Source organism: Brachionichthys hirsutus, chromosome 21 (genome assembly GCF_040956055.1).
Source record: "Brachionichthys hirsutus isolate HB-005 chromosome 21, CSIRO-AGI_Bhir_v1, whole genome shotgun sequence".
Lineage (NCBI taxonomy): Eukaryota > Metazoa > Chordata > Actinopteri > Lophiiformes > Brachionichthyidae > Brachionichthys > Brachionichthys hirsutus.
Window position 1 is genome coordinate 8,101,855 of NC_090917.1, and position 21,708 is coordinate 8,123,562.

General features: G+C 45.4%; 2 protein-coding genes across 2 annotated transcripts; one reads left to right on the forward strand and one right to left on the reverse strand.

Annotated features, from left to right (window-relative positions):
* The first annotated feature begins 436 nt into the window (after positions 1-436).
* Positions 437-10,512, forward strand: usp22 (ubiquitin specific peptidase 22). Its single transcript, XM_068754411.1, has 13 exons — positions 437-556; positions 3,038-3,170; positions 5,514-5,627; positions 6,167-6,268; positions 6,725-6,891; positions 6,971-7,118; positions 7,221-7,323; positions 8,495-8,653; positions 8,733-8,859; positions 8,958-9,049; positions 10,051-10,113; positions 10,232-10,381; positions 10,470-10,512. Exons 1-13 carry the CDS (start codon positions 437-439, stop codon positions 10,510-10,512), a joined length of 1,521 nt encoding a protein of 506 aa, XP_068610512.1.
* A 3,293-nt stretch (positions 10,513-13,805) lies between these two features.
* On the reverse strand, positions 13,806-17,481 carry LOC137910464 (tumor necrosis factor receptor superfamily member 13B). The gene is given in 4 exon segments (XM_068754900.1): positions 13,806-14,233; positions 14,400-14,696; positions 15,720-15,836; positions 17,379-17,481. Coding segments are annotated over 4 exon segments (945 nt in total).
* Between the last annotated feature and the right edge of the window lie 4,227 nt (positions 17,482-21,708).

A 21,708-nucleotide genomic window follows, 5' to 3' on the forward strand; every position in this document is an offset into this window, starting at 1 on the left:
TTTATTTAGGCGGATGTAGTTCGCAGGAAAATTGCACCAATCACGCGGCAGCACCTACTTCATAGAGGCGGGACTTGTGCTGCGCTCGCCGCTCATTGGTCCTTCGTTATGCATGTGGGTCCTGACGACACTCACCGTGGAAGCTCCTGTTGAAATTCCAGTGCTAACCAACTTTAGCCACTTTGCTATCATTTAAAGAACTGCGCGTCGCCGGATCTAGCAGCGCACGTTGTTCCATAGTGGGTGAAAGCGTCTCGATGCTCGTCAATGCGCGTGTCCGTCACTGGAACCAGGGCATGTCCGGTTAGCCAGAGAGCAGCAACGACCCCGGCGAGCTAACCAGCCCGTCCGGAGAGAGGGGGGGGGGGGCTCAGCGTGGAGGATTCGAGCAGGTTCCGACGCCCTGCGGACGGTAGAAGCGGATGCTGCGACTACCATGAGTCCCGCGGGCTGCCCCCACGTCACGGGCTTCAAAGTGGACAACTGGAAGCAGAGCCTGAGAGCCGTGTATCAGTGTTTCGTGTGGAGCGGGTCAGCCGAGACCAGAAAACGAAAGGTAACAAGTGACAGTGTGTGTTTGTGCGTGTGCGTGCGTGCGCGGACAGCTCCCCGCCCTCGTGAGACAACAAAAACATCCGACACGCCGAATCCTGAACTGCAGTCAGTGGAACGCTTCCCACGCTCAGTCGGTTTTCTGCGGGGCTCGAACCCACAAACACTAACGCCAGAGAGCCTTCCTTCCGCCAGCAGATCTCAGGTCAGCCTTACACGATGCTGCGTAGAGTCAACGAATCCATTGATCTCCAAACCCCCCGAATCATCAAAGGCAGAGATGCTTCGATGTTGTTGTTTCTTCTTATCGTCGTTCTGCATGGCGGCAGCTGGAAAAGACTCATCATCATCATCATCATCACCACGGTTATTGTAAAGATGCACGCACTGATGCGCACAAGAGCCGCCCTGCAGTCGGGCCGTGCGTCTGTGCGTCCTGCACGAGGACCGACCTGTGACCCCCCCCGCTCGCCATCAGCGTGGAAAATACGGTGTAAACGTCTGCAGGGTCTCGTGATCCCTCCGTTCTCTGAAGAGAGCTGGAAAGAGCTCTCAGGTCTCCGTTCACACCTCCCTCGACTGTGTGTGCGTGCATCAAGCGAGCATCGAGCCTCTCTCCAGAGTACGGTGGCAGTGTCTAAGCAGAAGTGTCTTCCTACATCTGAATGACAAGTGTGTATTATGTAATTCATCCAGCATATAAAAATAGATCTATAGAAACATGTTTCATTTTCAAATAGCTCAGTTGGGCGTTATTTATTGTGTGTGTGGTCCATACTGGCCGAGTTGGGCTTCCACGTCTTGATGAATCTTTTAATACCACAAAAATACGTTAAAATAATCAAATATATTGGTGTTATAGATCAGTCCGGATGAATATTCAGGAAGGTGTTTTTTTTTTATTTTTTTTTTATACTTTTATTTATCAAATGCAAGTCGGACATAAAGTGAAAACGTACAGTTAAAAATTTTTTTTTTTAAACAAACAACCAGATGAACACCCACCCGCCCCCCCAATATAGTAGACTAGAGACAACAAACAAGCATGAACAATACTCGTACATGTGATAATAATAACAGTGGTAATCTCAAAAGCAAACAAACAAGGATAAAAAAAACAAAAAACAAACCGAAAAAATAAATAAATAAAATAAATAAATAAAAACAAAACAAAAAATAAAAATAAAAATGAAAAAATAAATACATTATACATACATTCACACAAGTGTCAGTATCTGATTATGCAAACAAGACAACTCCTAATAGCTGCCTACTCCTTGGTCAGTCAAGCAGATTTGTTGTGCCACAGTGTCTGAATAATTCTTGAAAGAGGGGCTGTTATCTGCCACTGGCAGACCAGCACAGGATGGCAGGTTCAGACAAGACCACATACAAGGGCCCTACAGAGAAACCTCCCCAGCCGGCAACCCATCCAGATAATTGAGTAGAGGTCTCCAATGAGTATAGAATCTATCAGATGAACCTCTAAGCGAGAATGTAATCTTCTCCAGTTTCAGAAGGCCTAAAATATCATGGAGCCAGACTTTAATTAATGGTGGCTGGGAGGACTTCCATAATAAGAGAATTCTCTTACGAGCCAGGAAGGTGTTTTTTGAAGCGACACCATCTCCAGTATTTAATATGATGCTTTTATTTTGAAGGGAGCACTCCTTTCATTTGCTATCTGTCTCCTCTTTGAATGGACGGGTGGCTAACGGCGTGAACGTATTCTTAGCTTCACCTCCTTCTACTCTCTGCTCGCATCGGAAACGGGAAGCGGATGGAACTCGGGGTTTCGTGTTTGAAACTGCAGCGTTAGCTTAGCGTAGCACAAAGACTGGAAAAGGGAACCAACTACACACACAAGCATGTAGTTGTTGTTGTTGTTGTTTCTTATTCTCAGGGAGGAGTCCCTGAGTAGTTTGCCCTTTATCCCAACATTTACAGGTGCGGCTTCAGGAAATGTTCATCCGTCCTTCCAAAGAGTGCTTCACGAGAGACATTTGACCTTTGCAAATGTCAAAACCAAATCGACCTCAGCTTGGCCAATGATCATAACGGCTTCTGTTATTCAACCTCATCATAGGCGCCATTAGCACGCATTTGTAATTGCGCTGCTCATCTTCAGGTGAATGTCAACCGTCCCGAGTTTCTCCTTGACTTCTACTCGCCACAAAGTCCAGAGGAAATAATCCGAATCTGAAGCTGCCAAATATTCACCAGCTTGCTGCTAACGTCGTGTACATGTTGTTCAGCATCGGGTTGGAAAACCAAAACGTGGAGCTAAAAGATGCTAAAATGCACGAAGGAACTGCAGAGCGACGTGCTTCGTGCTGTGTGTGTGTGTGTGTGTGTCCTTGTTTATCTGTACACACCAGCCCTGTAATGAACTGGATACCTGCAACCCGCCATGGTCTGAAGGCCAAGTCCTCATAGGTAGGATTCTCACGCCGCTCCTCTAACCCCTCCCCTTTCTGGCTTGCAGGCCAAGTCATGCATTTGCCACATGTGCGGCGCCCACCTCAACCGACTCCACTCCTGCCTCTATTGTGTCTTCTTCGCCTGCTTCGCCAAAAAACACATCCACGAACATGCCAAGAGCAAAAGGCATAACCTGGGTATGGTGAAAACACACACACACGCACACACACACACGCACACGCACACACACACTGTGTTGGTAATGCTTGTCTCAAAACAATAGCTGCACAAGGGCTAATTACGCAGCTGAGTGGCTAATGAAAGCGCAGCCTGGAGCGCGGGCAGCGTTCGTGTTTGTGCGTCTACATTTAAGGACGGCTACCAGCTAACTATAACTTGGACTTTGACACATCTGCGTTTCGGTGATGAGATTAATCAAGCAAAATAATCGAGAGCAGCTCGCAGAGCCGTTACGCAATGTGGTGCAATGTAATTGCAACAGAGGCTTCCCCTGGGGGGGGGGGCGCGCCACCTGTGGACCTGGCCTCATGTAGCCCACTGGACTGTCTTACAGTCAACTGCTGGATGATGATTGGAGGGCCGACAGGTGAGACACCAACGCACGCGGGTTGATCAGGTTTGATGCTCCTTGAGGAAGCTTCTCCAAATGTCTGGAGGTTGGTGCGTCCGATGATTGGGATGTGCTCCTCAGTCTGGCGTGGGACGTTCTCCGTGCGATTTACATGCTGAATCACGTCCTCACATGAAGCCAGTGCGGAGTTATCACTCTGAGTCACATTTATTGGCCAGGTCACTGTGCTCGTTCAGATTTAAGCCTGCACGAACACTCCCAGCAAAGGTTTGGGCACACCTCGTCATTTTCAGGACTATTTACATGCAGATTCTCACTGAATGCATCAAAACTATGAATGAACACATCTGGAATAATGAGGTAAACAAAAAGTGAAATGGCTCAAAACAAGTTTCATATTTTTCTAAATAACCTCCCTTTTCTTTGATGGCCGCGTTACACTCTCGGCTTCCTCCCGATGACCTTCATGAGGTCGTCGCCTGAAATGTTTTTCCAACAGTCCTAAAGGAGATCCCAGAGGTTCTGAGCCCGTGTTGCTCCTTCTGCCTTCACTCTGCGGTCCATCTCTCCCCCCCTCCATCTGGATTGGGCGTAGGTCAGGTGATTGTGGAGGCCAGGTCATGTGACGCAGCACGCCATCCCTCTGGCGGTGTGTTTGGAGTCGTGTTTGGGTCCAACTAAACCCAGACGGCCGTGACGGATTTATTTGTGTTCAGTTATTTTAGATGGGGAAAAATGGATTTGACATACGAACGATTTGCATTATGAGCTCGGTCCAGGAATGAATCAGAGGTGAGATACCCCAAAATAAAGCACATCGTGTCGTGTTTTTTTGTCAGAGCGGCTCCACACCCGGCAGCTTCCTCTCTTATGCACCATAATAGAATTGGCTGGTTTGGAGTTTTTGATGGTGAGCGCCGCCGCCGCTGCAGAGGCGCCCGGGCGTCCCTGACAAAGGCAGGGTTGGGCAGATGCTGAGAATCTGCCAGGTTCCTTCTTTGCTTGGCATTAACGCTCCACTCAGGAGGACCCCCCTCTGCTTTGTGTGTGTGTGTGTGTGTGTGTGTGTGTGGGGGGGGGGGGGGTTAGCTTAATTAGGTTAGCTCCTGAATCAAATGCTGCAAAAATAGAGTGAGAAACACGGAGGGAGAGAAAAGGGACAGATCTCAGTGGACTGGTAAGGAGGTAATTAAGTCATCTTTAGCAAGCTCTGTGGAGTTGGTCTCCGTTAAACCTCCTCCTCCTCCTCCTCCTGCTTCTCCTCCTCCTCCTCTTGCCTCTTTCATTCCTCTGTTTTATGCATTTTCACTCCCAGCTATTTGGTGGTTGCTGTTTGCAGCCTTGTATCAGGTTCATCTGTCTCCATCCTCATCTCTTTTGCTCTGTTGTTCCCATGGTTACCCATTGACCCTTTCAATAATCAGAATGGTTAAATCTTTATCTAAGTGCAGCCCCCCCCCCCTTTTCCCTCCCGTCTGGTCAGTGAAGTTTGGCATTTCTCTCATTCCCACCTTTCCTCCATCATTCCCTCCTCCTGGGTCATTTTCCCCTCCATGGCTTCAGAGGACGGCAGTCCGGGAGAAACTGACAGGCGGGTTGTCATGGCAACAGCAAACAGGTAGACACAGAGTGCAAAACAGGGGAGCGAGGGAATGGAGGGATGCGTGTGAACGTAGCAGTGTGTAAGATTGCGGTTCGATAGCCCCTCCCCTTTTGACTCCTTGTCGCCGCTTCTGTCTCTCAGGACGCCTCTCTGCTGATGGTGGACGGCATTAACAGATCGCCGATATGGCGGTGGATAAGCCTGCATCCCAGCGTCACGTCGCCATGGCAACATGGCCTGAATAGAAACACAGTGAAGCAGCACACGGATAAACTGAGTGTTCCTGCATTTGACTCTTACAACTCTCATGATTTGTGTTTGTTTGTTGTGTCCCCCCCCCCCCAGCTATTGACTTGCTGTATGGAGGGATTTACTGTTTTATGTGCCAAGACTATATTTATGACAAAGACATGGAACAGATCGCCAAAGAGGAGCAAAGGAAAGCCTGGAAAATGCAAGGTATGTCAATGTGAAAAACACACACACACACACACGCTGTAGTCTGAGATCTGCCACCAAATGTCCTCGTTTCATTTGGATTGCTCCTCCCTTCTCAACAGAATTACGAGGGGAGGGATTGAAATCATTTACAAATACATAATATACATACAATTATATAATAAGTGAATTTTCCAACGTGTGAGTTTCATATTTACATATTTAGTTGCTTCTACACATCAATCAAATGTTTAACATTTTGAGCGGTTATTTATAATGTTCGCGGACGTCCTTTCCTGGAAGAGTAGCCGTCTTTTATTTTGGCGGCGTCCGTTCACAAAGCTCGCTGGGATATTCTCCGTCTCTCCTCGACCCTTTTGTTTTGCATCATCTGTTTGAGATTCTATCTGAAGTGCTAGAAGATGGGGGGGATCGGGAAAAGTGCAAGGGGGGAATGGGGTGAGTTGGGATTGGGCCAATAAATGTGGACATCATCTGGATCTTGGCAGGAAGCGGGACGGAGGCATGCGACCCTTTTTCTACATGTGTTTGTGCACCAGGCATAGGAGAGAAGTTCTCGACATGGGAGCCCACCAAGAGGGAGCTGGAGCTGCTCCGACACAACCCCAAGAGGAGGAGAATCACTTCCAACTGTACCATTGGTTAGTATCGCTGTTCTCTGGCACGCGCGGCATTCTAGGACATTTGATCAACGCGGCTTTTTCCAGTTAAGATTTGCCCAAATTATATTGCTGACATGCAAAGTGTTTCAATTTTCAGCTGAAACCAGGAGAAATTGCATTTTCTCAAGCAGAGTCGGGCGTATTTGGAATAATAATAATATCTTGAAATCGATTGTAATTGTAACTGATAGCATTTTCTTTTTCTTTCCTTTTTTTTGTGACACAAAAGTGACCCCCCCCCCCCCCCCGTGTGAAGCTCTACTCTGGTTTGTGGGATAAATATTTCTATAGTTTTCACCTCCGCAGCAGCCAACGTTGAGCAGACTTTCTCCAGCTCTTTCTCGCCGCCTCCTTGTTTTATTTCCTCCTCCTCCCGTCCTCTTCGTCCCCTCCTGACGCTCCTCTCTCCTTTTGCCCTCTCCTCCCAACCTCCAGGCCTTCGCGGCCTGATCAATTTGGGCAACACGTGCTTCATGAACTGCATCGTCCAGGCGCTGACCCACACGCCGCTGCTCCGCGACTTCTTCCTCTCGGACCGGCACAAATGCGAGATGCAGAGCAACTCCTGTTTGGTGTGTGAGATGTCGCAGCTCTTCCAGGAGGTAACGCTCTGAGCTCAGCCTGTGATTGGTTGCAATGAGGAAGACGAGTGAGTCGAAGGCATTTCTGTGCACGCTCCAGTTCTACTCGGGCCACCAGTCGCCACACATCCCTTTCCGTCTTCTCCACCTGGTGTGGACCCACGCCCGTCACCTGGCAGGCTACGAGCAGCAGGACGCACACGAGTTCCTCATTGCGGCGCTGGACGTCCTGCACAGACACTGCAAAGGTCGGGCAATAAGACTAGCCCGGGGGGGGGGGGGGGGGTTGTGACCCAGCACTGATCGCTCTGGGTCATTGTTTGTCATTTGTTTTTTTTCCTCCAACACAGACGACAATGGGAAGAAAGCCAACAACCCCAACCACTGTAACTGCATCATTGACCAAATCTTCACGGGGGGGCTGCAATCGGACGTCACCTGTCAAGTCTGCCAGTAAGTCTGGCCACATGCAGGATTCTCCCGGGAGGAAATGAGAATTCTCGAACCTTTTTCAGCCTCATTGGAGACGGCACAGAGCCCGATAGAATAAAGATGTGTCCTTGTATTCCACAGTATCGACCTGTCGTGTTACAGTTACCAAACAGCCGCTCATACTGCCACACACACTACAGCAATGCTGCACAGATTGTTGTGCTGATCTCTAGCTCCCCCTGGTGCTCAAAGAAAATCCTGCGTCTTTGTTACCTGAGAAGACTTTTAAATTTCAGCTGTTCAGGAATGAACTTTAGCTGTCAGTCATTCTGCAGAGGTGCAGCTTCTTAAATCTGAATTTATATCGACCGTTAACTGATGCGGCAGAAGACGTTTGAGATCAAGGTGCAGGAAGAGGCTCTGCATTCAAAAATGTATGAACAAGTATGTAAAGTAAAGCTACCCCTTATGTAGAATGGGTCCACAGGTAGTGTTCTAATGTTAGATGACATGTTGATGTGTTTGTGTAGTCTGTGTGTTGTAGTGTAGCGGGTCAAAGCGGGGTCCATTTTAACTACTTTATGATTGCATTCAGTTTCTTAAGCTGCATAATTATTCTCTATCACCTTAAAGTGTTTTTCTGTAAAAAAAATAAAAAATAGTTTTTGCACCGCAGTAGCGGGAAAATTAGACCTTCACAACTCTGAAAAGGAGAACTGTGCAGAGGAAAGAGTGTGTTCTTCTTCTCAAAAATGCATTGGACCATTTCTGGTAAAGCATTTTGGGATTTGATGTTTTTTCGGGTGATCAGATCTTTTTACAGAGCGGCTTTCTAATGGAAATCCAGCCGATGATGGTTTAATCAGTTTACATACTTAAAAGGTGAACATGTGGAGGAGTTGTATCCGCTAGCAACTCAATTATATAATCATCCAGAGGGAATAAATAGGAACAAATCAGGATGAGGAAGTGCCAATAAAATATATTGATCTGCATTGTTCTGTGTTGTATGTTCATGTTGTGAGCCAACCTTTAGGCGGAGGGGATATTTTAAATTGGCTGTACTGCTATAATATTTTTGCGAGCCAACCTGCGCAGCCAGCCTGAATAGAGGGGAAGCTCCTCCCTAATCCGGCGGAATCTTCATCGTCTTGTGCAGACTAGTCATCGCTCATGTCTTTCGTTCTCCTAGCGGCGTCTCGACGACCATAGACCCATTCTGGGACATCAGTCTGGACCTGCCGGGCTCCTCCACCCCATTCTGGCCCCTCAGCCCGGGGGGGGACGGGTCGACGCTTAACGGAGAGAGTCCGACCACTGGGGCGACGACGCTCACCGACTGTCTGCGCAGGTGACAACATTCTAAATGTACGCATTTGAGTATTTTCATATGTTTCACTTGCACTAAATGTCATCCTCTCTTGTTTTAGATTCACCAGGCCGGAGCACCTTGGCAGCAGCGCTAAGATCAAATGCAGCGGTTGCCATAGTTACCAGGAGTCCACCAAGCAGCTGACCATGAAGAAACTGCCCATCGTGGCCTGCTTTCACCTCAAAGTAAGGCTGTGTGTGTGTGTGTGTGTGCGTGCGATGGTTTGAGACTTGGTCTGGGGGAGATTTGATTCTTTCATCGGTTCTTGGTTCTTTGACCTCAGAGGTTTGAACACTCGGCCAAACTACGGCGGAAGATCACGACTTATGTCTCCTTCCCGTTGGAGCTGGACATGACTCCTTTCATGGCCTCCAGGTGAGCACAATGAAACACAGTGAAGACTGAAAGCGGCAGACTGACGAGAGAAAAGTACAAAAGTCCGTTGAACAAAGACTGGACGCGTTGGACTGAAGGCCTGCGTAATTATCTGTACGTTATTGAGCTTATGTCTTTATGTTGCTGCTCACAGACCTGAGGTCAGACGAACCCACGTCGGGATCATGAGCGTTCGACATCCTGATGGTGTCTCGTATAGAACAGCAAAGTGGTTCATCTTCAGCGTCGAAACATTTAGATGCATTCCATATAAACTGGAACCTCGGTTCGAGAGCATCATTCGATTTATTCAGAAACCATATTTCCCAAAGAAATGATGGAACCTTGACTAATCCAGATAAATGCTCATTTACATGCCTACAGTTATGGTGTAGGGAGGATATGTGTTTTGGGTTATTCCCTTGAAAGGGGGGCCGCCTCATAAAATGACTAAAACTGTCCAGGGGTTTTTTTTTTTCTTCTTTCTCTTTAGCTCAGTTTTCTTAAGAAAAGTCTAAATCTGCAGCAAGATTCGAGACTCCATTTTCATATTTGTCGATAATTTCCTTCTTTAGCTCAACGGTTGTTCTCGCTGCTTTCCTCTTTCCTTTGCCGGCCGTCTTACTGCTGCCTTTCTTTGGCTCCATGATTAAGAGCTCAAAAGAATAAATGCAAAAAAACAAACACGCACACGAAGCGAAAAAGGCGCACGGCCTCTCTCCTACGGCAGGTTGAACCTACTCGGTTAGACTCCGCCTTCGCCACAGCTCCACTGGTGTGTTCGACCTCCGAGGCATTTTAAACTCCTTTTTTTTTTTTTGTTTGGCTACCGAGTCGTTCGAGAACCGAGGTTCCGCCGTCATCATTATGTTTGTTCACATCCTGCTGGAAACGCCACCACACCATTAAATACACAGAGGAGGAAGGTCGTTTCACAGGAAGTCCCTTCTGTTGTAGTTTTAGGGACGCGTTAAAGAAAATGCTCGATCTGTGTGTTTCAGTAAAGAAAGCCGAATGAATGGGCAGTACCAGCAGAACGTCGACCCATTCAACAACGACAACAAGTAAGGGAAACGCTCACCTGTAATAAACCAGTGCAGCGCCCAAATCCTGCCAAAGGATCGAAACATAAATAAATCTGTCCCGTCGCATCGTTCAGCATCCACTCTGCTGTCGTTTCAGGTACAGTCTGTTTGCGGTGGTCAACCACCAGGGGACGCTGGAGAGCGGCCACTACACCACCTTCATCCGCCAGCACAAGGACCAGTGGTTCAAATGCGACGACGCCATCATCACCAAGGCCAGCATCAAGGACGTGCTGGACAGCGAAGGGTGAGCGCCGGGCGTTGGATGAAACTCCTCGCAGTCGGGTGTTTCTCTCGTACTGGTGGCGCTTCAATCCGACCCTCTGTGTCCTCAGGTACCTTTTGTTTTACCACAAACAGTTCCTGGAGTACGAGTAGCGCCCTCTACGTGCTCAACCTGCGGGGGGGGGGGGAGAGATGAGGTTAGAAGCAAGAATTGACAGGAGTGTCACGGGGAAGGGTAGGAAGGCGATGGCGGGGGCACGGAGACGGAACCACAAGCCTCCGTGCATCACCAACATGAAACTGCCCTGACCTCGTAGTAAAAAAAAAGCTGCACTGTTCCACTCTGTAAAGAGCTGCCTGCTGTGAAAACCAAACAAACCGGGGGAAGACATTTTCATTGGCCCTGAAGGAATATTGCTCCACTTGAATTCAGGAAGTGATGACGAAGCAGCTGCAAAATCCTTCTGCACCCCCTTCCTTTTGCTTTTCTTCAGACCCAAGGGCGGGAGGGTTTTTCTGTTTGTTTTTTTTACCTTGACTTGATCATGAATGCTGTTCTCCAGCAACATCCTGTTTTGCACATTTAGGATCACATGACGGTGAAGAAACCCTTTTTTTTCACTGAGCTTGGTTGCTTCCTGGATGTGAGCACACCCACAGTCCTTCATATGACCAAATACTTTCAATGATTTGTGTGTTTTTGTTCAGAATGCAAAGGGGAGAAAAACCAAATCATCCCAGACATGGCATCATGTGGAGAGAAAATGTTGTTCTTGTGAATACAGAGCTGTCAGATCTTTAAGAATCTGGCCCTCATGCTGCTTCAGTCACAGGAGCGAAATAAACAGCGCATTGAATATTATATTTTTATACATCCCGTCATTGCAAGTTTTGTTTACAGTTTTGCGTTCTCCTTAAACTCTCACATCGTCTTTCTGTGCTGCTTTTTGTCCCCAAAAAGGAGGAAACATGTGATAACGTTCATAAAAACGCTGCTGTGGCAGCTGAAGTTCCTTTCCTGTGTTTATACTTATTTTTTGCTCTGCGGAAGCATTTTGTTCACATTCAAGATGATTCGCCTTGCTTTTTTTGGGGGGGGGTAAATGGCAAAAAAAAGATGATTCAAAAGAGGAGAAGGTGATTCTCTGTAGAGTGTGTATAATGGGTGTGAAACCCGATCCTGCAGTGTTAACCCTCAGCTGCATGTCTCTAACTTTGGTGTGTTTGGGTGCACAGCCCAAGAAAGGGGAAGGGGAAGAAAACTCTGTGTACGTGCGTTTGTGTAAAACAAACTATTGTGTGTAAAGAGGAAAAAGGAAGTGTGTATGCACATGTTTTGTCTGCGTGCGCACCGTATGTCCATGTACTGAATCAGTACTTGCATCAGCATGCCGTCTCAGCTGGGTATCAGTTTGGTAGGATTTATTTTTTCCACATGTTGATTATGTATGTAAAGTGTATATATATGTATATAAATGTGTGTGTGTGTGCAGTTTGTGTGTAAGAGACAAATGGTGAAACCTCATAGTTTAGTTATTCTATATTGCCGGATCATGCAGCTGCAGGGTCGGCATCAGAAGAAACGGACCCAGTCAGTCATTCCACACACACACACGCACACGCAACTGCTGCGAGAACTGGACACGGTGATGGAAAGATAATAAAGAAAATTCTATATCTGTAAAGACTTTAGCAGACCCGTTATTTATAGCCTTTGGTAAATGAGTGAGATTTATGTTTTATTTCCTCTGATTTGCTTCATTATAAGTTTAATTCTTAATTAAATGTAGATCTCTCTGCTCTGGAGTTCGGTCTCTCCGGGAAACTGTTTAGACTTTAGAAGTAAACTGATTTAGCGGTCATGATGAATGAGATCAGACCTCTGAGCGCAAAGATGGACCCGGTGCCAACAGATAAACACGTGTCAAAGCTCGACATGGAAACGTGCGCCTTTACTGGATGAACATTAACCTGGTGACCTGAGAAAAGCTCTACCTCATCATTTGAACGTGGGTTTTGGTGCCTTAAATGAGACGCATTCATACACCTGCTTGGATATAATCAGATTACCCACAGGAAAGCGGGGCTGCAGTCTGCGTCCAACACACACACGCACACACACACACACGGAGAAGCATTCATTGAGTTTCTTAGACTCAAAAGGCTGCGTGCTTAATCCCAACGCGGATCATTTCACTGCTGTGTCTGTGAGGAATTATCGATTATATCATCAACAGCACATGCGCGTCCTCTGAGCGCGGTGGAGGAGATGGGTTCTGGTTCTGGTTCTGAAGCCTTGGGTTCGAGTTGCCATCAGTGCAGACTACCTGACCACTCGGTGCTCTGTTTTACATTTCGGGTGTGCAGTTCTGCTAAAGTTATTAAAAGACGGATTTCCTGCCAAATTTCTGTCTTATAACTGCGTAAAGTTTTATTTTTCTACAGAATGTACAAACGTGTTTTGCAAAAGAGGAAAAATCACAGCAAAATCTGGACAAAGTCTGAGACGTGTTTTGTGCCACTTTGCATCAAGAAATGTGATGTTCTGAAAACGGGACTTCGATTAAGACATTAATCAAATAAACTATATTGGAAGAGCGACGCACTCTTTGGGCAAAGTCCAAGGCAGCTGAAATACAATATCTTAAAGCTAAGGAGCCGGATGTGTATTTTTAACTGCTTTTTTTTTTATCCTTAAATGGGGTTTTCAATGTTAAAATTAAATATATTTTTCCTGATCTCATTCTGGATCCAATCCAGATGACTTTCGGTGATGAGGTAGGGACCCCCACCCTAAAGACTGGGTTACATTCCATAAACATCGGTCAGTAATCAACCGAGATATTGAGGAACACATCTTGAAGCTCCATTGACTCCAATGTTAAAGAAACATTCAAAGTGATCTATAGAATCCAGGATCTCTTCTGGATCAGCATCAATCATCGGTTCCTGCACATTCCCAACATTTCCTGAAAATGTCATCAAGATTCGTTTGAAACTTTTTGAGTTATATTGCTAATATTATAAATATCAATATTGATGGTAGAGCCTGATTCTAACACCAGAAATCATTTGATTCCAGATTCCAATCTGGGGATAGTTATGGGAAAAATAACCGCTTTGGGAAAGATTAGGGAAATCTCTGTTTTTGATAAGTATTCCAGAAAACCAGTCAAATTAGTCCCCACTGATTACTTTACCAATATGATCTCAATTAAAGTGTTTGTGCCAGACGGGTTCATTAATTGTTAATTAGCATTTTCTAATTTAATGATGATAAATAGTATTATTTTTCTTTGACAGAGGCCAGGTGAAGACAGAACATCTTATTGAAGAAAGGATCTTTCAAAATGCTTTCGTGGAACAAACTTCATCAGAATATCTTCTTCAGGGAGTAAACGATTCGAGCGTTTCATGGTTGCCATGGGAGAACCATGAAATGTAAATTATGAATGGGTCACTTCAAATCCTAATTCTTGCCGATGCTTCCCCGGGGGTAGAGAGGTTGGTATGGGTCGATGAACGTGGCTTTAAGGAGATTTAAAAGCCTTCAGTGTCTGCAGTCTGACTGGTCCAACTGGCAACCACCCCTCCCCCCATCCCAAGACAAACCATCCTCATCCCGCTCCAGCCTCTTGCTGCGCCTCCCGTCCAGAGGTGTGTACGTTACCCTCAGTCCACATTGGTCTGAGGTTTTGGGCTTTATGGAGGACGACCTGCGGGTAAAATGAGAGCGAGGCTTTTGGAGGCTTGTCGTTTTCCTGGGCTGGAGCTTTCGGCTCAGGGAAACAGTTGACGCACGCACAGGTCTCAGTCGGGCTGGAGTCGCTGGATGGCCCACAGTCACTTGGACAGCTTGACTTTGTCCCAAAATCTGATGGACAAACAAATGACACCAACTTTCAACTGCAAGCTAAAAACAGGAAGGCGATCATTCATTAAGCTCCAAAACGGGGCTTGACTGTAAATTAATACTTGAGTAATCGATCATTCATCCTAAAAACAGCACCATTTTCCATTTGTATCCATACTGCACTAACCATAGGACATCTGTCCTGACTGGCCTCCTGGCTGGGTGACCTCATGGCCACGCAGGACCACACGCTCCTGATTGTGATTCGCCTCCTTGGGTCTTAGATTGGAGGTTTTGGCCCTGTGCCCTCGCAGAAAGACAACCAAGGCTAGAGACAAGCTAGAAAACAGCAGCACCACGCACAGGGCCAGAAGGTGGTGCTGCAGAACAGCGGAGTCGTCCAGGCTTGTCGGCACTTTGGTAGGCGGCACATGTGGGGTAGCGGCGACCGGATGGGTTTTAGCGTCACCAGATGGAGGCAGACCTTGGGAGAGGAGGAAAGACTTTCTTTTGCTCTGACACCCACAGCCACAACACTAGAGGGAGCACAAACAACCCGATCACACCCTCCTATAAGACACACATGGGTAAATCCTCCTTATACAATACTGCCCCCCAAGGGTGGAACTGTTTGACTCCTGCCCTCGAAACATGCACCTCTTTGGCCTCCTTCAAAACGGCCCTAAAAATACACCTTTTAGGGGGGCAGAAACGGAGATAGTCATCATGACTCTCTCCGGATCAACCCCTCCCCCCACCCCCTTTTTTGTCCACCTACGTTGCACATATTATGCGTCTTTTTATTTATTGTTATTTTGCATCTGTCGAGTAATTTATTTTTATTGGTATTGTTAAATGTCGATGATTTATGTACGAAGGACTTTCAACGGAAACAAGACTGCAAGGGCTTTTTTGAAATGCTCCTCTTAGACAGGATGTTTCACTGTACTTGTACTGTAATACATGCTACTGTTTGACTGTAATTGTACTGCTCTAACATTCTATTTAATAAATATATTAATCATCACCATCATCATCACCAAGCAGACTTTATCTCCTTGGTGAAAATACAGTATATGTACAAACGCAGCTCCTTCAGAACACACCTTGGAAAACAAGGTTTGCAGCAAGACAATATAGTGCAACCGGGGAATGTGGCTGCGTACATGACCAGGAATTCAATTTAATTCATGGTTCCACCCCCCATTGAGGACACCAGCACATAGTCATGCAATAAAGCTTTGAGGCACTGCAACATTAAGAATATCTCGGCCACCTCAGTGGACTGGACTAGAATGTCGACGTGCTCGTCGTCATGTATAAATATTACCCCATTAGGGTTCTTTGTTTTTAGTTCGGAGATCTTCTTTTCTTTGAGCTGAGCATCCTAAGAAGCTGCTGTTGTTGTAATCCTACTCTGACAACATCTGTGCAGGAAACAGAAGTGGCAGAAAGAATAGAAAGCAAGTGGCTGATTGTTTCAGGCCCGCAGTGGGTCAGGACTCACTCTGGCAGTGCTGGGAACATTCCGCTGGGTGGCTGCCACAGACCTCGGAACACCTCAGACATGTCTTCAACAGCCCATCATAGTAGTGGCCGGGCAGCGCCTTACAGTTCGCAGACTCTAACGTGGTGCGTGAGAGCAATCAGTTAGATGACAGGAATTTATTTTCATGAAACTTAGAAGCCGGATGTAGTTTTATCAATGAATCAATTTTTACATACAGTATGTAAGCCAGGGGTCCCCAAACTATGGCCCGCGGGCCGGATCCGGCCCATTTCCACATTTGGCCTGGCCCCCTGAACAATACCAGAGACCCAAAATAAAATGTACTTATTTTCCTTTCCATGCAACATGAGTAGCCTCCCTTTTATTTTTAATGATGGTCACATACGGCCAGAAAGTTAATGTTCCAATGTTCTGTAATATCAACTTATTACATAGTAATTACTTTGTAATAACAGGGCAGGTTTCCTCACCTCCACGGTGGCATGGTTGGCAGCATTGTTGAGGGGGGCAAAATGGCCCTGGTATCGAATCCCACTGAGATGAGATGGAGCAGGGGCAACAGGGTAGGTCCAGGGCACACCTGAGCGGAGTGGAGTGGACCAGTGGTCCAGTTCACTCCACCCAGGTAAGGCCCTGGGCCTACCCTGCCACCCCTACTCCACCCCCACTCCCACAGCTGGATGCGAACCCAGTTCCTCCGGCCGTGAGTCGGTAACCCTACCAACCACGCCACCGTATAGGTGAGGAAGCTTGAGGTATTACTAAAGTCGTACCTGTCAAATAATAAGTTGATATCTCAGACCACAGCGTGTTGTTGTGTTGTACGGTGTTGCTGTGTTGTTGTGTTGTTATGTTGTGCTTTTTCCTTTTGTGTTATGTGGAGTGGGCGTGTCTCAGACCAGGTGACGTCGTACTGGATTAAAAACCAGTGCCTCTGGTCTAAAGTCAACAATGCTACTGTCTATGTATCCTAATTGTAACCGGATGATTATAATGTTTGATGGGGTAACATCTAGGTGGTGTAGTGGGTAGTGCACTTGACTCCCTGCTAGAAGATCCTGGGTTCGAAACCAAGGCGTGCAGCATTCGGGTTTTTTACAATAATTTGAGGTTTGTTGTTTGGTCCTCTGCAGCTGTATTGGATCAGCTGATTGATCCAGTTGTTCTTCGCCTCTGCACTTCGTGATAATGCTGGAGAGAGACTGAGTTTGGGTGTGAGAGGCATTGCGTGTGTGACACTCGATTCATGTCACTGTGTGTAGTTGTGATGGTGAGATGAACCCTAAACTACAGCCCGCCTCCGCATTCGGCCCCTAAATGTTTAGGCACCCCTGCCATCATCACACTTTTCCTGTACAAACTGACCCCGGCCCTCCATCAGAGAAGGGAAAAGTGATGTGGGCCTCACAGGAAAAAGTTTGGGGACCCCTGATGTAAGCTCTTAATTCAACAATCTCTGTCTATCTCCAGATATAAATTAGGCCCAAGGTCAGATGGTCGCCACACGATCGGCGGTTCAGGATCTGGTGCCTTGATTTGAGGCGCAGTAGCCGTGAGGTGAACGCTGTACTGTGGTCAGCAATAGACTGAGTGGCTTGACTTGTGTGTGTGTGTGTGTGTGTGTGTGTGTGTGTGTGTGTGTGTGTGTGTACTCACCGCAGTAACTGGTGCAACAGGGTCGCTGGCATTCCATGTGACAGGACATGCATGTTTTGATTAAATCATCCCAGTACCGACCCGAGGGGCACCCAGCATCCATCGGCACTGACAAACACAAGCAACAGCAGGGAAGCAAAGAACAATGAATGTAGAGGAGGAGCAAATTATATATATAATAAAAAAACCTGCAGTCCTTCAACCAGCAGAGGGCACCTCGGTGTGACGGGGGTAGCGATATTACAGCTATATGGAAAATGATGCAGGTTTAAGTAGACGCTGACTATAGCATATTATAAGAGGCTTTATTAAGAACGAACACGGCCCCCATTTCGGCCAAAAATGTTTTTGACGTCGGCCGGTACGGTACAAATCTGGATATGCAGCAACAAAAGTAAAAATGTTTGGCGTACTGGAGCTTTCAAGAGGCGTTTCACTCCGTGAAAAACGTTCGCCAGCTCGTAAAAGCAAAGTTTAGGCCTTTCCTTTGGCTTCCAACTATTTTTCGACAAACCTTGTGAAACACACGAGATCAGAAAATCTGAAAATCACGGGTCCATCCGCAGAGTCGTCAGCCCCTGCCGGACCAGCTGCTGCTGACGTGCGGAAATGTTCATCCTTTGTTCTGAAACGCAGTCCTCTTTGCTCCGTTGAACACCGAGTCACCCGACTGTGACAGAGAGACGGTATCTGAACCTCCTCCGCCCTCCTCGGCTCTCACACAGAATCTGATCGACTTTTTTCAGCATAACTCTGTTTCATTGGTCCTTTTTTTTAAATCGTTGCTTCAGTTACTATTCAGTATTTTTCATTATCATCTTTGGAATTACCTGGATAGTGTGCAAATGAAAGTGCAAACAGAACTGGGAACTGAGCAGCAAAGCAAAATTCTGTCTGGTAATGACAGAGTCGCAAGAAACTCACGATCAGAACCTGCCGATTTGATTCCTGCATGAACTCAATTAATTCCCTTTTTTGAGTTGTAAATGATTTTAGCGGATCGCTCACCTGGCGAGATGCAGACGTGATGGAGAGCCCTCAGTTTGGTGATGAGAAAGAAATGAGATGAGACTATATCAGCATGGAGGCTGATTTTAGATGAGGGACTTCCCCTAAATGTAGGAAAGACCCTCCCCCCCAAAAAAGAAAAAAACCCACACACCTATCACCCTTTATTAGCACACACACACACCAAACGTTTTATGTGTCGTAGTAAACATGAAGTGAAAAATATATTTATAAAAATGAAAAGTAAATATTCCGATGAAGTAAATGAAAGTCGAGGAAAAATTCGTCTTTTGGAACTCTTAGATGAGGCGCGGAACGTCTTCAACCGAGTTCAAACAAGTCCAGTTGATTGTTTTTTGGCTCTTCTTTATTTACCTCAACCTGGATGACTGAGAACCGACACATACTGTACATGCAAACGGAATAACTACCTAAATACATGCCTGAATAAAAGTCATTTTTATGTGGCAGTTTTCATCCAACATTTCTCTAGATTTCCTTCCACGTTGATGACTGTTTTGACGTGCACTGGTTTTAGAGTCAAAGAGAAAGCAATTAAGTATTTCTGAACTGGCCACAAGCAGCTGAGTATATTAAACACACGAAACAGAGACTTTCAGATATGTATTTTGGTGCATAAACTCATTAAAGTACTTCAGTTAGTACTCATCATTATAACTTTATTTTTGCGGGAACATTAAAAAATGGCACAGTAAGTTTGATAAGATACTTAAATAATACCAGATCACATCAAACTGGCAGGAAACTGAGAATGAGGGCTGTTCTGATGAAAGGATTTAGGTTCTGAAAGATGCATTGGTTTTGTCACAGAGGTTTTGCTGCACAGCTGTTTGTAAATTCCGGAAATTCTGCTGTGACAAATCGTTAAAAGGTGTTAGTTCTGTTTCATAACTGACTCATTTGGTTCTTCTTTACAGAGGAAAGGTTCCAGCTAATGGATGGGTGCATTACAGGGGTATAGAATGGTATATTTGTCAGTCTCTATCATTGAAAATGTCAATGAATCACGGCTGGAAGATGCTATTGATGTGTTGTTCAAGAAAAGTTGATGTTAAAATACGTATCTGTGATTTGCAGAAATATTCACGAATGCTGAAATAAATTAGTGACTATAGGCTGTGCCAATGGTTAAACAGTTAGTCGGTAATGATGGGTCATGTCTTTACTTGAACTGTTCTCTACTTTAATATATATAACTGGTCCAGGATATATAGATATAATAATAGATATATGTACAGTAAATTAGCTTAATGCCTGAGTCAGCATCATCACATTTTACACTTAATATAACATGTCCAAAAATATTCTAGAAAAAGACAGGCCAATGAAAACGGATATGAAAATGCAAGTATAAATAACATATTTTCACAATATGAATGAATGTATTATTTAAAGGAAATGAAGGAACGAGTGACTATTATAACCAACCCATCTTCTTTCTATGTATTTTCATTATTTCTTTGCATTATATATTTGATATGATATGATCTATCATGCAAAATGTCTTCTGAATCTGATCCAGAATGAGGTCAGGAAAAAGAGATTTAATTTTAACATTGAAAACCTATTTCTGGAATCAAAAATCAGTTAAAAATACACATCAACTCCGATTCACTTTTACTTTTCATGGTTGGTGTATAAAGACACCAAGAACCAATTATAATATTTTGATGATGATCCAGATGTAAATCCAATTACAAGGGGAATGAGCTGCTTGGTGGAGGTCTGTACTCTCTGGGTGCTTTTCTAGCTTTTCTGAAGAAAAGCTTTTGCCTGTTTGTATATTGGAATAATGAAATTATTTTTAACCTCAATCACACCTCGGACCAGTCAACCTTTCTGGGAAACGTACCGGAATGATTTCACTGCAGATGCCTAGTCAATCAGAAAAGGAAAAAAGGAAGCCAAACTGAAAACCAATGTCTGCTTCAGATCAGTAGATGGAGACATCCTCCAATTTTTGAAAAACCACTTGGTTGCGTTTGGTGCCTGCTGCGGAGAAGGTGATCGGCTGTAACCTGCCATCCCTCCAGGACCCGGAGGCATGCAGGTCGGATCACAGCCGACCCTTCTCACCCTGGAAACGGACTGTTTGACCCGCTCCCCTCAGGCGGGAGGCTACGGTCCATCCAGACCAGAACCTCCCACCACAAGAACAGCTTCTTCCCCTCTGACAAGACCCATGAACACTTTATAACTCTGTATCGGGCCCATGAACACTTTATAACCGGTTCCTGCCATTTGCACGGCGGATCTGTGGATCCACTCTTGATGAGTGAGACTTTAACAGTCTCAAACAAAGTCACAGGCTGGATGGCGACAAAAGGATGAGACTTGGTCCTGTTTTATTTGTTTTAAATAGGGTTTTTTCTATTGTCTGTTCAATGGCTTTTCTAATATTATTTTATTGTTTCCCTCGTGTTTTTAGATTTATTGCCTATGTTGATTTGTGTACAGCACTTTTGCTTGTTTAAAGTAATTTCTAAATAAAGCTGAGTTGAGTTGAGCAAGTATCGTAATATTTTATTGCATCGTATTATGTCACATCCTCTCTAGTTCTCTCATCTCATCTCTTCTCCTACTCTCTTATTGTGGCACAAAAGGAACATTTAGTGATGCACTACTGAGGCAAAGCTGCACCATCCAGTTCCATTATTTGAAACCTGCGTGAAGCGTTAGCCTTGTAATTTGATGTCAATGAACAAAGATGTACAAATGCCTATCAAATTGTCGTTGTAGTGACACTGGCGTGCCAACTGCCAGTCCCGAAGCATCACACAGTAGATGCAAGTGCAAACAAATGAAAAGGCCATTGAATGTACTCTTGTTTTCACAAATTCCCTAGTGGGCAGTTCCTCTCCCAGCGTTCGTCATTTTTGGCTCTAACTTTATATCTCATTAAGGAAAATGCTCCCCGGCTGCAACCCTTTAGCAAGTTTTTTATTTTTTATCATTATCATTGAGGTGTGGACTAAAATTTACAGACAGAAGACAGCAAGATCATAATTAAAGCAGCAACAAAATTAGATTCCTCATGGCAGTGCAAGAGTCATGCTGAGTTGAGAAGCAGCAAAACATTAGCACAGTATTTAATCACTATTCACTATAACCAACAAAAAAAACAAATCAGCCCAGCAGTACTGACGAAATGAAGACATGCGGAGTGCCCGCAAAGTAAAAAAATATATAGTCTACTGATTACAAAAAATATGTGGCTCTGAAAAAGTAAAAAGGAACTATATTTATTTTAAAGCCATTCAGCACAGAGTAAAAAAAAAACCTGATGTATTTCGTGTATATT